At 43.0% G+C, this 16303-nt stretch overlaps 1 protein-coding gene across 1 annotated transcript in view; it reads right to left on the reverse strand.

Moving 5' to 3' along the window:
* The window catches only part of LOC116968184, a 45105-nt gene that overhangs the window by 9423 nt on the left and 19379 nt on the right, over nucleotides 1–16303 (reverse strand). Inside the window, exons 12-16 of the mRNA XM_033014827.1 lie at nucleotides 7986–8078; nucleotides 6692–6848; nucleotides 5303–5511; nucleotides 2728–2791; nucleotides 160–270 (exon numbers count right to left, since the gene is read on the reverse strand). Coding sequence (XP_032870718.1) covers nucleotides 160–270; nucleotides 2728–2791; nucleotides 5303–5511; nucleotides 6692–6848; nucleotides 7986–8078 — 634 coding nt within the window. The remainder of the gene's footprint in view (nucleotides 1–159; nucleotides 271–2727; nucleotides 2792–5302; nucleotides 5512–6691; nucleotides 6849–7985; nucleotides 8079–16303) is intronic.

Below are 16303 nucleotides of genomic sequence, written 5' to 3' on the forward strand. Positions count from 1 at the left end.
CAAGTCCCGGCACCATTTTGGTGCCTATCTGCTGGTGCTACCATGTTGGAATCAGGGGAGATACAGAATGCATCCCTAACTCAGTCACTTGTAGCAGAATTGCTCCGTAGCCTGAACATGTAGATGCAGCAGCGACAGAGAGGAGTCTAGGGACAGTACCTTCATGGAGAAGCATTTCACTCAACGTCTTCGTGAACTGGTTCAGCATCTGACAGATCCTGCGGGCAGCTCTTGTTCTGTCGCTGGAGGAGGTTGCTCGAACGTCACGGCCTGGGTCGAAACGAGAGACGGAAAGCGAGAAGAATGAGCCTCCTTGCAATAAGCAGACAAACCACGGCTCTGTGGGCCACACTCTGGCATTGAATCAGAAACCCCTGGTTCAAATCACACACCAGACAATATAGAAACATAGAAAATAGGTGCAGGAGTAGGCCATTCGGCCCTTCAAGCCTGCACCGCCATTCGATATGATCATGGCTGATCATCCAACTCAGTATCCCATCCCTGCCTTCTCTCCATACCCCCTGAACCCTTTAGCCACAAGGGCCACATCTAACTCCCTCTTAAATATAGCCAATGAACAGGCCTCAACTACCTTCTGTGGCAGAGAATTCCACAGATTCACCACTCTCTGTGTAAAAAATGATTTTCTCATCTCGGTCCTAAAAGTCTTCCCTCTTATCCTTAAACTGTGACCCCTCGTTCTGGACTTCCCCAACATCGGGAATAATCTTCCTGCATCTAGCCTGTCCAACCCCTTAAGAATTTTGTACGTTTCTATAAGATCCCCCCTCAAGCTTCTGAATTCCAGCGTGTACAAGCCGAGTCTTTCCAGTCTTTCTTCATATGAAAGTCCTGCCATCCCAGGAATCAGTCTGGTGAACCTTCTCTGTACTCCCTCTATGGCAACATTGTGGGATCCCTCGGTACAATTTGGTTGCAATAATTCTGAGATTTTAGCAATGATTTTAGCAAACCCAAATAATGTCCGAGACACTACATTTGGAAAACATTAGGCATGTCTTGGTGGAAAAACCAGATCAATTTTTCAAGACATGGACACCCTTCACCGAATTCTTACCAGACTAGCATGGCACAGCATAAATTTAAATTTAAATTTAAATCCGATGCCGGGCTGGGTGAGGTGGGCTGGGGGACGGGGACGAGGGGCAGGTATATCTCCACCTTTTCTTTTTCTCTTTTCTTATCTCCATATATTTCGACCACATTACTTTGGTACTTTAGGGGTCTTTCCTTGGTTCTTTTTCGAGCTTTCTTTTCACTTCTCACTTTTTCCCTTTCTTCTCTTTTTCTTTTCTTTTTTCATTTTCAGGTTAAGGTTAAAAATGAAGTTGTACAATAATTGTATAACCTTAGATGCCGAATGTTTTATATTTGTACAATTGCTTCTAATAAAAAATTTTTTTTTTTTATATGTGATTGCAATAATTCTGAGATTTTAGCAATGATTAAAACCCAAATGCTTTGGGATGTGAAAGGCACGATATATATATATATATATACATATTTATAAATATACATAGAACATAGAACAGAAGATAGACACAAAAAACTGGAGTAACTCAACGGGACAGGCAGCATCTCTGGAGATAAGTCAAGTCAAGTCACTTTTATATCTATAGCACATTTGAAAAACAACTCTCGTTGGCCAAAGTGCTTTACATTGGTGGAGGTACTAACGTTATCGTCTCGTAAACCTGGCCACAAATCCCTCATCCAAACCATTGACACACATGGTGAAGAGTAGCGGGCCCAGCACCGAGCCCTGTGGAACTCCGTTAGTTACGAGCTGAAAACCAAAGAATGCCCCCTTTGAAAGCTTTGGTGCCAACCGATGATATCAGAGGAAGGGTCCTGAACTGAAAGGTCACCTGTCCATGTTCTCCAGAGATGCGTCCTGCACTACTCCAAAGGAGGATTGATACAAGAAGCTTGACTTGGTGCCCACTTTGTCAACCTCAGCAAAATCCCAAAAGAAACAATGATTTGATAATCCAGGGGAAAGTGCTGGAGTAACTCTGCGGGTCAGGCAGCATCTCTGGAGAACATGACTGACCCAAATCGTCACCTGTCCAAGTTGTCCGGAGATGCTGCCTGGCCCGCTGAGTTACTCCAGCATGTTATATCTTTTATTTTTGTAATCCAGCATCTGCAATTTACAGTCACTTTCTGTCGTTTCATCTGGGGTGACACGTTTTAGAACATAGAACAATACAGCACAGGAACAGGCCCTTCGGCCCACAATGTCCGTGCCGTACATAATGCCACGTTAAACTAATCTCCTCCGCCCGCACGTAATCCATATCCCTCCATTCCCTGCATATCCATGTGCCTGTCTAAAAGCCTCTTGGATGCCACTGTTGTATCTGGTGAATCTGCGGAACTCATTGCCACAGACGGCTGTGGAGGCCAAGTCAATGGATATTTTTAAGGCAGAGATGGATAGATTTTCGATGAGTACGGGTGTCAGGGGTTACGGGGGGAAGGCAGGTGAATGGGGTTAGGAGGGAGAGATGGATCAACCATGATTGAATGGCGGCGTAGACTTGATGGGCCGAATGGCCTAATTCTGCTCCTATCAGTTATATACATGAACTTAGAAACTAATCTGCCTCCACAGCCACAATTGGGCAGCAGTTTCCAGGCACCCGCCACTGTCTGTGTAACAGTGTTTCCTCCTCCAGATCCCCTGGCGTTAATACTCACTGCTGCGCGGACCCGCCGGTGAACCCGGTGACTCCCGGCGCTCATCGCCGCCCCCTTCAGGACACTGCAGGGAAACACAAGCAACTGCAGTGAAGCCACTCCACACATCACAACACGGAGGAGCCCGGCGGGTCAGGCGGGATCTGTGGAGGGAGGGAAGGTCGGTTTCGGGTCGAGACCTCCATTTTACTGCTCAGCGTCAAGCTGTGTGTATCGTGGAGGAACTGCAGGTGCTGGTTTAGGGAGGAAAAGAGTAACTGGGGAAATGTGCCATTACCCCTACAGCCCGCCTGCCCCTACTGGGGCTCCCACCTATAGGGGGCACCACTTGACCATCCAGGGCCCGATATTTACACCTAGGAACTTGGTGATACAGTTAGACGAAAAATCAGTGGCACTAAAACCTTTTATAATCATTTCATTAGTGGCGGCACGGTGGCGCAGCGGTCGGGACAATAGGTGCAGGAGTAGAGGCCATTCGGCCCTTCAAGCCAGCACCGCCATTCAATGTGATCATGGCTGATCATCCACAATCAGTACCCCGTTCCTACCTTCTCCCCATATCCCCTGACTCTGCTATCTTTAAGAGCTCTATCTAACTCCCTCGTGAAAGCATCCAGAGAATTCCACAGATTCACAACCCTCTGTGTGAAAAAGTGTTTCCTCGTCTCCGTTCTAAATGGCCTACCCCTTATTCTTAAGCTGTGGCCCCTGGTTCTGGACTCCCCCAAACATCGGGAACATGTTTCTTGCCTCTAGCGTGTCCAAGCCCTTAATAATCTTATTTTTTTCAATAAGGTTGGCTCTCATCATTCTAAATTCCAGAGTGTACAAGCCCAGCCGCTCCATTCTATTAACATTTGACAGTCCCGCCATCCCGGGAATTAACCTGGTGAACCTACGCTGCACTCACAGTGTCAGAGACAAGGTTCGATCCTGTACGAGTTTGTACGTTCTCCCGTAATCTGTGTGGGTTTTCCCCGGGAGCTCCGGTTTCCTCCCACACTCCAAAGACGTACAGGTTTGCAGGTTAATTATCTAAATGGTGGCCGATTAGGAAAAGGGGAGATGCAACGAGACCTGGGTGTCATGGTACACCAGTCATTGAAAGTAGGCATGCAGGTGCAGCAGGCAGTGAAGAAAGCGAATGGTATGTTAGCATTCATAGCAAAAGGATTTGAGTATAGGAGCAGGGAGGTTCTACTGCAGTTGTACAGGGTCTTGGTGAGACCACACCTGGAGTATTGCATACAGTTTTGGTCTTCAAATCTGAGGAAGGACATTCTTGCCATAGAGGAAGTGCAGAGAAGGTTCACTAGACTGATTCCTGGGATGTCAGGACTTTCATTTGAAGAAAGACTGGATAGACTCGGCTTGTACTCGCTAGAATTTAAGAGAATGAGGGGTTATAGAAACTTACAAAATTCTTAAGGGGTTGGACAGGCTAGATGCAGGAAGATTGTTCCCGATGTTGGGGAAGTCCAGGACAAGGGGTCACAGCTTAAGGATAGAGAGAAAATCCTTTAGGACCGAGATGAGAAAATCATTTTTCACACAGAGAGTGGTGAATCTCTGGAACTCTCTGCCACAGAAGGTAGTTGAGGCCAGTTCATTGGCTATATTTAAGAGGGAGTTAGATGTGGCCCTTGTGGCTAAAGGGATCAGGGGGTATGGAGAGAAGGCAGGTACGGGATACTGAGTTGGGTGATCAGCCATTATCATATTGAATGGCGGTGCAGGCTCGAAGGGCCGAATGGCCTACTCCTGCACCTATTTTCTATGTTTCTATGTTAATTGTCTACTGTAAAATTGCAAATTGTCCCTGGTGTGTGTATGATAGTGTTATTGTGCGGAGATCGCTGGTCGGCGCGGACTCGGTGGGCCGAAGGGCCTGTATCCGCGCTGTATCTCAAAACTAAACTAAACTAAGTTTGTGAAAGGCTTAGGCTAATTTTATTAACATCAGACTTGGGATTTTAAAAAAATGAAAATTTAAAAGATCATAAGTGATAGGAGCAGAATTAGGCCATTCGGCCCATCAAGTCTACTCCACCATTCAATCATGGCTGATCTATCTTTCCCTCCTCACCCCATTCTCCTGCCTTCTCCCCATAACCTCTGACACCCGTATTAATCAAACAAGTTAGTTCAGTCAAACAACTTAAAAGGCACTTCTAAAAGCTCAGTATGAATGGGAGATCTCACAACAGCTAGACTCCACATTAGCTGGACACCCAGCCCTTTCCTCTCTCACAAGCAGAGATGCTGCCTGTCCCGCTGAGTTACTCCAGCATCTTGTGTCTATCTTCGGTTTAAACCAGCATCTGCAGCTCCTTCCTTCAACCTACAGACCTGTACGTCTTTGGAGTGTGGGAGGAAACCGGATATCCCGGAGAAAACACACGCATGTCACGGGGGGAAACGTGCAAACTCCGCACAGACAGCACCCGTGGACAGGATTGAGCTCAGGTCACTGGCGCTGTGAGGCAGCAATTCTACCGCTGCGCCACCAAGCCGCCCTTGGACAATCATCCAGGTGACCTGCCCGTCTAATATCAGAAGCAAGAAGCCTCACCTGAGTGCCTTTGTCACACCGTCCGTCCACTACTGCCAGTGCAGACACATCAACACAGGGTGTAGGAGGAGAGGGGGAGCTCTGGGTGGTCTCCAAACCCCCTCCCTCAGACGTGGGCTCAAACGCCGTGACCTCGTGCTCTGTCACTGCCGGCAACACCATTCCATCACCCCCCGACCCAAACTGCCATTGGCTTCTTTCTGGAGTTCCTGTGGTAAAATACACATTTGTTGGATTACTAATCTCAGGAACAATTAAAACCACAATACCGATGACAAAGGTTAATTCGTTGCTGAATCATGAAAGTTAAGGGCCTGCCCCACTTGGGCGTTATTTGCGCCTCATTTAACAATGAAGTGGCGGCGCGGCTCTGGCTGCAGCGGCTCTCCGGCAGTCCTGTTAGTTTTGTGTTTTTTGGTTTGTTTATTTTCGTTTTGGTTAGTCTAGTTTTGGTTTTTAGTGTGTTTTGGGGGGGGGGGGGGTTGAAACGGGGCTTGCTGTCTCTCCCTGCGGGGGAATGCGACTTTTTTGTCGTATTCCCCTTCTCTGCCTCCGTCTGCGCTGAGGCCTAATGGCGGAGCTGGCGACCTCGAGGCTCAGGAGGCAGAGCCTGCCAGGACTCGCACTGAGCTCGCTCCCGTGAGGACGGCCCGGCTCGGGGCTGGAACAGGGCTTTCGTGAGGGGCTGTGACGGCCGGCCCGAGGAAGGAACGGTGCTCCCGTCGGAGTAGCCGAGCTCGGGGAGGTACGGCGTTCCCAGCCTGAGGGAGGAGCGGCGCCCGGTCGGGGCGGCCTGGCGCGAGGGAGGAGCGGCGCCCAGTCGGGGCGGCCTGGCGCGAGGGAGGAGCGGCGGCCTGGCGCGAGGCTGAGACGGTGGCAGTACTCACGTGAGGGCGATCCGGCTCGGGGCTGGAACGATGCTCCGGGGGCTGGGACGGCAGTTCTGGTGGCGGTGGCCTGAGACCGGGGGTTCGGCCGCGGGCCAGCGGCTGCGTCAGCAGGTCTGGTGAGCGGCAGCTTCGACTACCCCGGGCCGCGGTGTTTGAGCCGCAGGACAGGTTTTAACATCGCCCGGGGGGTATCGCCTCAGCGCAGAAGGAGAAGAGGAGGGAAGAGACTGCAGCCCTAAGACTTTTGCCTCCATCACAGTGAGGAGATGTTGGGTGGACTCACTGTGGTGGATGTTAATATGTGTTTATTGTTGTTTTTTATTGTATTGTATTATATGTAATGACTGCTTAAATTTCGTTCAGACTTCGGTCTGGATGACAAATAAAAGGCAATTCAATTCAATTCAAGTATCAAGGGTGTAAATTTGATTCGATTGATACAGCTACCCGTTGTCACAGACGTGACTGGGCAAGGTGGGTACAGGCTTGACACACTCACCGTGATCTCCAGTCACCACTCGCGGCGAGTCTTCGCTTTGCAGCGGCAGTAAGTTCTCCGGGGACGTGCCTTCATCTCGCGGTGTCGGGGCACGGGATGACTGACGGGAGCTCCCCCGACTCCGGCTCCTGCTCGGCTCACCAGACACCCCGGTCTCCTGCACCAAACCAAAAGCTGGCTTACAAGTGGCACTGCAGCCCAGCGTCACGCCCGTGAGATGCCAATGCTTGACATCAACATCAATATCAACTGATTGGAATGGCATTGAATAACATCGGGAGGGCAGGGTGGTGCAGCGGTAGAGTTGCTGCCTCACAGCGCCGGTGACCCAGGCTAGATCCTGACTACCAGTGCTGTCTGTGTGGAGTTGCTCTAGCACTTTGTGTCTATCTTTGGTGTAAAGGGCCTGTCCCACTTGGCCGTCATTTGCGCCTCATTTACGCCTCATATGTAAAATAGGCTGACGTGTCGTTACGAGCAACGTCGCGCACAAATCACGCGTCGTCATGCCGTCTGGTGCACGTGACGTTATTAGAATACCCCGCAGCGCGCGGTGACACGTGGTTACGCACGGTGACGTAACCAGGCGTCACCACGCGATACATGTGAGACGTCGGGACGCAGCGGGCAACGCCAATGCGTCAGCGTGCGTACGCGATACATCAGCAGGTGGCGCGCGAGGATTTCGTTCAGCATGAAAACCTGGAGCGCCGCGCGATACCGTGCGCAACTCCACACCCCTCCCCGCCTCTCCATGCGCCCGTCCCGCGCTACCCACACACTACCCTGCGTCACAACGCGACTACCACATTTTTGGAGGTCGCGTAAATGGCGCGCAAATGACGGCCAAGTGGGACAGGCCCTTTAGGCATTGTCTGCAGTTCCTCGTTGTTAGACCCTGGACAAGGTGCCGAGGAGAGAGAGGGAAATACGAATGGTGACCAGAATGGGGCTTAAGGTACGGGGGGGACAGGATGGTCAAGAAGGCGTCTGTATTCCTTGGCTTAGGCACAAGAGTTGGGTCATCATGCTACAACTGAACATGATGTGGCCAAGACCACACTTGGTGTATCATGTGCAGCTCTGATTGCCCAGCTATGGGAAGGAAACGTATAACATTCTTAAAGGATTGAACAGGCTAGAGGCAGGAAAAATGTTCCCTGTGTTGGGGGAGTCCACAGTTTAAGAATAAGGGGTAAGACCATTTAGGACTGAGATGAGGAAACACTTTTTCACCCAGAGTTGTGAATCTGTGAAATTCTCTCACTGTGGCAGGGGAAAGCGGGTTGTGCACCTTGTTAGTGGAGTCTTGTTCTGAATCGATGTCACTGTTCATCAGCTCCTCACTCATCCAGTCCACCTCCTCCCAGCCGTCAGCTTCACCAACCTGGGGAGCAAACGGGACATGCGTGTGAAACGGTGGCGCAGCGGTAGAGTTGCTGCCTCACTGCGCCAGTGACCCGGGTTCGATCCTGACTACGGGTGCTGTCTGTACGGAGTTTGTAGGTCGTATGGGCTCCAGGGCCTCTGGTTTCCTCCCACACTCCAAAGACGTGCAGGTTTGTAGGCTAATTGGCTCCAGTAAAATTGTAAATTGTCCCTCGTGTGTGTGGGACAGAGCTAGTGTACGGGGTGATCGCTGGTCGGTGCGGACTCTGTGGGCTGAGGGGCCTGTTTCCACGCTGTATCACTAAAACACAAAGTGCTGGAGTAACTCAGCGGGTCAGGCAACGTCTCTGAGAACATGGTGAGATGACCGACCCAAAACGTCACCTATCCATGTTCCCCAGAGATGCTGCCTGACCCGCTGAGTTACTCCGGCACTTTGTGTTTTATTTTGTAAACCAGCAGCTGCAGTTCCATGCTTCTGCATTGGATGATCCAACTTTGTTCTGCAGTTTAATGGATAGATAGTGCTCAGATATTGAGAAAACCTCAGATGGTGGCATGGAAACTTATTATTTTTTATTTTTTTATTTATTAGAAGTAGACATATTATAAAATGTAGTTACATATTATAGTAAAAAAAACTTTTCATATACATCAGTCATACATTATTAAAATTTTCCATTATCAATTACTTCTGCTTCTAGTGTTTTTATTTTTTATAGAAAGAGGGAAAAAGAGAGGGTAGAAAGTTACAAATAAAAAAGAAAGCAAAAAAAAAACACAACAGAAAAACAAGGGAGGTGGAATGGGTTACCTGTAATACATCAATGGAGATAGGTTCGTAGGTTATAAAGTATAGCTTTTCATCTATTCCTGAGTTCAAGTTTCAGCTGGGTCCTCGTGCTGTGCCAATCTATCCCTTCAGATAGTTAATGAATGGAGCCCAAATTTTATGGAAAAGATCTTGTTTGTCCATTAAGACAAGTCTAATTCTTTCTAAGTATAGGGTCTCCGACATTTCCGTAATCCACATTTTTATTGTGGGGGTTGTAGGGCCTTTCCAAAATTTTAATATTAATTTTTTTCCGGTTATTATACTGTAATTGAGGAAGTTTCTTTGGTTTGTTGTGAGTGTTAAGCTTTGTTCTGATATTCCAAGTATTATTAATTTTGTGTCTGGGTCCAGTTTTGTATTAATAACTTCTGAAGTTATTTCAAAAATATCTGTCCAGAAATGTTTAAGTTTTATACAGTTTGCAAACGTATGTGTTAAATTAGCCTCTAAATGTAGACATTTATCACAAATAGGAGAGATTTGTGGGAAGATTCTATTTAGTTTTATTTTAGAGAAGTGTAGTCTATGTAAGACCTTGAATTGTATTAAAGTATGAATTTAATGAACATTGATGTATTTGTTGTAAACTTTCGTCCCACATATCTTTCGTGATAGGATGACCTATTTCATTTTCCCATTTGTATCTATATGGTTCGGTCGGTGGTACCTCGTTATTTAGTAGGGTGTTATAAATATAAGCTATTAGTTTTTCAGTATTAGGATGCTTGTTCAGACATTCATCAAGAATTTCTGATTCCCTATTCCTGTAAACTTGTGTATTAGATTTAACATAATCTCTAATTTGTAGATATCTGAAGAAATTATTTGAGTGCAGTCCATAATTCAGTTGTAACTCTTGAAATGAAAGAAAAGTACCTTTCCCATAAAGATGTCCTATATTTTTGATTCCATGATTTTTCCATTGTGTGAAACCTTTGTCCATAAAGGATGATTTGAATAAAGGATTATTTACAATGGGAAGGCAGAGTGGTATATTATTCAATTTTAAATCCTTTTTTATTTGTTTCCAAATTCGTATTCCACTATGTATTATGGGGTTTTCTTTATAGGTTTTTTTGTGCAGTTTTGTGGGGGCAAATATGATCGGTCCAATTTCAAAAGGTAGACAGTCTTCCTTTTCCATCATTAGCTAATCTGGTTGTTGATCCATTTCTTCCAGCCAAAAATTCATGTTTTTAATATGGACTGCCCAAAAATAAAATAAGAAATTTGGCAAAGCCAGACCTCCATTTATCTTTGATTTACATAAATGTTTTTTACTTATTCTATGATTCTTATAATCCCAGACAAAACTTGTAACAATGGAATCGACTTTTTTGAAAAAGGTTTTTGGGATATATATCGGAATTAATTGAAGTAGGTACAGCAGTTGCGGTAAAAAAATCATTTTTATAGCATTAATTCTCCCAAGCATTGAAATGGGGAGTGTTTTCCAGTATTGAATATTCTTATGTAGTTTATTCAGTAAGGGTGGGAAATTTAGTTTAAATAAAGAGGTATATGTCTTAGTTACGTAGATTCCTAAGTATTTAAATTTATCTTTAACTATTTTAAAAGGGAATTGTTGTATTGTATGTAAATTGAATTTTGTTATTGGCATGATTTCGCTTTTATTCCAATTGATTCTATATCCCGAAAACTGACCAAATTGAGTTATTAGATTTAATAGGTTTGGAATACCAGTTTCTAATTTTGTAATATATATTAGTATATCATCTGCATATAAGGAGATTTTATTCCTTGTGTCTCTAGTTTTGTATCCAAATATTCCTGGATGGTTTCTAACGCTTTCTGCTAGGGGTTCGATTGCAAGAGCAAATAATAGTGGGGATAGTGAGCATCCTTGTCTACAGCCTCTAGAGAGATTAAATTTAGTTGATAACATTTTGTTTGTTAATATTCTAGCTGTTGGGTTAGAATATAACAATTTAACCCATGTACAGTACTTCCCTCCTAGTTGAAATTTTTCCATCACCGAAAATAAATATGGCCATTCTACCTGGTCAAATGCTTTTTTAGCATCTAACGAGATAATTGCTAGCTCTGCGTTAGGGATTCTATTGGAGTATATAATATTAAATAATCTTCTCAGATTAAAAAATGAATACCGTTTGGGGATAAACCCTGTTTGGTCGGGATGTATTAATTTGCTGATCACTAAGCTCAATCTATTAGATAGAATCTTAGTTAGTATTTTCTGATCAGTATTTAAGAGGGCTATAGCTCTGTATGAACCTGGGTCTTCAAGATCCTTGTCCGTTTTTGGTATAAGTATGATTGTAGATTCATTTAGAGTTTCTGGGAGTTTCTGTTGAGTATAAGCGTATTTGTACATTGTCTGTAGGCGTGGGGAAAGCAAATCATAATTTTTTTTATAAAATTCCGAATTTAGACCATCGGGTCCTGCCGATTTTCCGTTTTTTAAGGACTTTATTGATTCTTCAATGTCTTTTATCGTAATTTCAGCCCCTAGCAATTCTCTCTCTTTCTGATCTAGACCCGCAAACTTACAATTCTGTAAAAATGTTTCCATTCCCGTTGATTGTTCTGTTATTTTAGATGAATACAATTTTGGTAGTATTGTAGAAATCTATCATTAATATCTTTAGGCAGTGTTAATGTTTCTCCCTTATCTGTTCTAATTTTGTATATTGTTTTTTCCCCGTCCAATTTGCGCAGTTGACGCGCTAATAGTTTTTGTGGTTTGTCACCAAATTCAAAATTTAATTGTTTTGTATGTTGATAAAGTTTTATAACTTGGTCTGAATAAATCTTGTTTAATTTATATTTCAATACTGCAATTTTATTGTGTTTTATCGTGGATGGTGCTGCTGCATTTTCTGTGTCTAATTGCTTTATTTCCATTTCCAGTTTCTGTTGTTTGGCCCTATTCTCTTTATTAAAAAATGATTGGGAAGAAATTAATGCTCCTCGTACAAATGCTTTAAATGTTTCCCAAAGAAGGGAGGCAGAGATTTCAGGGCTATCGTTAGCCTCAAAAAACATTTTAATCTGTTTTACTAGATATTCATTACATGACTTATCTTTTAAGATTTGGGGATTAAATCTCCATTGTGACTGTGTCTCTGCCATTCCGTTTACTTTGATCATAAATGTTAATGGGGCATGGTCTGAGATTATGATGTTATGATATTGTGAGTTATAGGTAAATGGGATAAGTTTTGAATCTACTAAAAAATAGTCTATCCTTGAGTAGGTTTTATGCACTGGTGAGTAAAATGAATATTCTCGGCCCGATGGATTTTCAATTCTCCAAACGTCCTTAATATTAGTAGTATTAATGTATGAATTTAAAAATTCACTTGATCGAGATTTTAGTTTTCTTTGAGTTGATGATCTATCCAAACAAGCATCCAAAGTACAATTTAAATCTCCACCGATTATTAAGTTTTGTTGTGTACCTTCCGGTATTGTTAAGAATTCTCTTAAAAAACAGAGGGCTATCAAAATTTGGTCCATACACATTGAGGAGAGTCACCTTTTTAAAGTATAACTCCCCTATTATTACAATATATCTGCCTTCAATGTCTTCTATCGTTGATATATGTTTAAAGGGTATACCTTTACGAATTAATATTGAAACACCTCTTGATTTATGTGAGAATGAAGAGTGGTATGCTTTAGCAATCCATTTTGCTTTCAATCTGTGTTGTGCTTCCTTTTTAAGATGTGTCTCCTGGAGAAATATTATATCTGTTTTCAATGATTTTAAATGAGCTAACACTTTGCCTCTCTTGATAGGTTCATTAATTCCCTTAACATTCCAACTACAGAATTTAATTCCCTCACCCCCAATTTTTATATTCATGTCTTGCATCTTGTGATTAAGTGGTAGAGCAGATGATTCAGCATACTCAACCCTACCTTATACTTGAACTTCAGGTAGATGAATTTTAGGTCACGTCTGTTTTCCATCCGAACATATCTCCTTAAATAAAATATGTAATTCCATTCCAAATACAAAATATAATATGATATAAGATAAAAAAAAGGTGATAGCAAATAGGGTTAGTAAAGTGTGGAAAGTAAAAAAGAAAAGCAACTACAACTACAATTAGTGCAGTTAGTGATAGCCACCCTAATGTGGCTAAGCATCTATGGACTTCCGTAGCTTTTGGTTTATAAAAATACTAGCTCCGTACTTTCCTTGAAAGGAAAGTTTCCAATTCGATGCATACAATTTGTGGGGGGGAAAGAAATATTGATTATATTCCATTAATGGTATAATTAGTAGTCTCAAATTGAAATGTTAGTTTTGTATAATATAAACATTTATCAAAGAATAATCAAAAACGAAAACATCAGAGAGAGAGCCATCAAACATTTCTCATTATAAAATACCTGAATCATACTTTACTTATATTTCATACTTTTAATTAATTCTTAAATAATCTAAATAATCTTATTATCATTAGTTAGTGTTAGTTAATATTCTTGATTATTGATAGTTGTTAGAGGTTAGTACTAGAATGTTAGTATTATATATCCGTTGCAGGAAATATACCCAATTCTTATTGCGAATTTTAGGCAACTCTTAAATATAATAGTTTAAAGTTTAGAGTTCCATATCTTCTCTGTTAAGAGTTGAATATTTTTCAATCTTCGATCTTGTCCTCGACGTTCTTGGCAAATTCAAATGCTTCCGTGTGCTTGATGAAGAAGTATTCCTTCTTCTCGTAACTGACTCTCAGTGTTGCGGGGTATAACAGTCCATATCTCAGATTCTTTATGTTCTTCAGTATTCTTCTTGTTTCTGTGAACAACGCTCTTTTCTTAGCAACTTCCACAGGGTAATCTCTGAATACGCTAATCTTGTCTCCTTCATATACAAGATTTCTGCTTTTACCAATTTTCCTCATCATGTCATCCAATACATGGTCATATTGGACCTTTACTATCATTATTCTTGGTCGGTCGCCCACCTTTGGGGGACGTCCCGGCACTCTGTGCGCTCGGGCAAGTAATGGCGCCTGATCCAGGTTCAAAATTGTTTTCAGTACTTCTGCAGCAAATTCACGGGGGTCACGAGTCCCCTCTCTGCCTTCCTGGATGCCCACGATTCTTAAGTTCTGACGCCTCTGTCGTCCCTCCAAGTCTGTACATTTTTCAGACTTTGATAGGCGTTGGTTCTCAGTGATGAGTTGTTTTGTAGTTGCGGTGCTTGTCTCAGCAAGTTCCTCAAGTTCTTTTACAATCTTGTAGTGTTGGTTTAATGTCAGGAGAATAGGTTCAAGTTTAGAATCAAATCTGGATTCCATCTTATTCAGTTTTTTATTTACTTCTTCAACATTTTGAGTCATATTTCTTTCCATTTCTAATTTCCAGTCTTCAAGGACTTTGTGTACAATCTCTGTAACATCTTCTTTAAATTGTTCTTTCATTTCTTTTTTAAAAGATGCTAGCTCCTCTTTAACCTCTTGAAAGTTCTGTCTAAGATTTTTAAGTTCCTCCTTAAGGAACGTTTTTAATTCTTCCATCTCAGTCTTTTTCTTCTTCTTTGAGATGTCTTCTCGGGATGCTGTTAAACCTGAGGCCGAGGCTTCAGTTGGGCCTACCTCTTTAGTCTTGCCGTTTTTTGCCTTGTGGGGGGGAGTATGTTGAGTCGACATACTGCCGGTGTCGCGCGCCTGATGACGTCACGGGCTTAGTGCCAAACAATCGGTCCCGGTTTCTGCAGGTAGGATCTGTCTTTTCCTCCCGTTTTTTCGTTTTTTTCACGGAGCTAGTTGGCGCAAGTCTCTCCTACTCCATAGCGCCACCGGAAGTCGCATGGAAACTTCTACAGAGCATTTGTGAAACACGATATTATTCCTTGGAGTGCAGGAGGATGAGGGGGTTCTTATAGTAGCAATGTTACACAATTTTGAGATTTTAAAAATCAAGTCTGTAATTTATCCCATCAGATAAAGCATAAAAATAAGTTTAATTTGACACCTAATTCACTTTCATATCTCAAGTATTTAAAAAGTTATGGCCATTTTCATACTCGGAAATGAGCATCTTGTTCCCTATTGATTTTCTATGGACATAACAAAAAAGCTGTGATCGTGAACAGTCAAAATCCCATAACTTTCTTAAAAATTAAGAGAACTGAATGAAATTTTCAGTTATCATAGATTGAAGCATTCTGAAACAAATATAAAATAATCTTACTTGGATGACCTGAAATTAAAGCATATAATTAGTTAGTTACCTAATTGTAGCTAATTTCAGACTTCAATTACTAGATCTAAACATCTATCCATTTCTTAATAAATGATTAACATTTTTAAATAGCCTAAATGTCCAAATAATATTCACAAATAATTCACAATAAAACATGATTTTTAAATCTCATTCACATTAATTTATAGACCAAATGGAAGGAATTTAGTGTTCAATTGCTGTAAATAAATGCCCATTTAAATCAGCTTTCTAGTGGGTCCCTGTGGAACGCGCTGGTTTAGAACGTTCACATTGCGGTAGATTTGTGCCCCAAATGCCCAGAAAAATACTGCGGGATATAATGGGCCCAAAATGAGCTACTCGCAATATTAAACTTTGTATAAAGGGATCTTTAGAAGCCCTTTTTAATGTAAAAATAAGCTACATACCCTCTGTGGTTTGCTCTATGGGACCCTGCGGTTGCTGGCGGTCGCGGGTTTAGAGATTGATTTTTAAACTACTAATAACTATTATACGAGGCCTTTAAAACTAATAATAGCTTTTGCGACGGGGTCTTCCAGCGATTTTTCGTTAATAATTAACTAGGCTGAACATCTTCGATTTGAACAGCCTAGAGAAAATCGCGTTTTAAACCCGCCCCCCTCTAAACGGCGCCAAAATCGCGCACACCCGCAGCGGCAGATTTTCAACGACGCTTCAGGTAGGCTTTGCAACATACCTACTTATAGAGGTGCATAAGAGCAGTAATAGCCCTGTCCCACTGTACGAGGTAATTCAAGAGCTCTCCCGAGTTTAAAAAAAATCAAACTCGTGGTAAGCACGGAGAATGAACGTAGCGGGTATGTCGGAGCTCGGGGACGTCTCTTAGCGGCTCGTAACGCTAACGGCAGGTACTCGGGAAGACTCGCTAACGGCAGGTAAGCTCGGGAAGACTCGTGAAGATTTTTCAACATGATGAAAAATGTCCACGAGAGCCCCGAGTACCGACGAGTGGCCTTTACCGTAAATCTCCGAGTTCGAATCAGGGCAAACTCGGGAGAGCTCTTGGAATGAACTCGTACCGTGGGATGGGGCTTTTAGAGGAATAAATAAGGTAATGGAAAGTTTTTTTACCCAGAGTAAGGGAATCAGGAACAAGAGGACATAGGTTTAAGGTGAGGGCGGGGGGGAAGATTTGATAG

This window comes from Amblyraja radiata, chromosome X, assembly GCF_010909765.2.
Source record: "Amblyraja radiata isolate CabotCenter1 chromosome X, sAmbRad1.1.pri, whole genome shotgun sequence".
Taxonomy (NCBI): Eukaryota; Metazoa; Chordata; class Chondrichthyes; order Rajiformes; family Rajidae; genus Amblyraja; species Amblyraja radiata.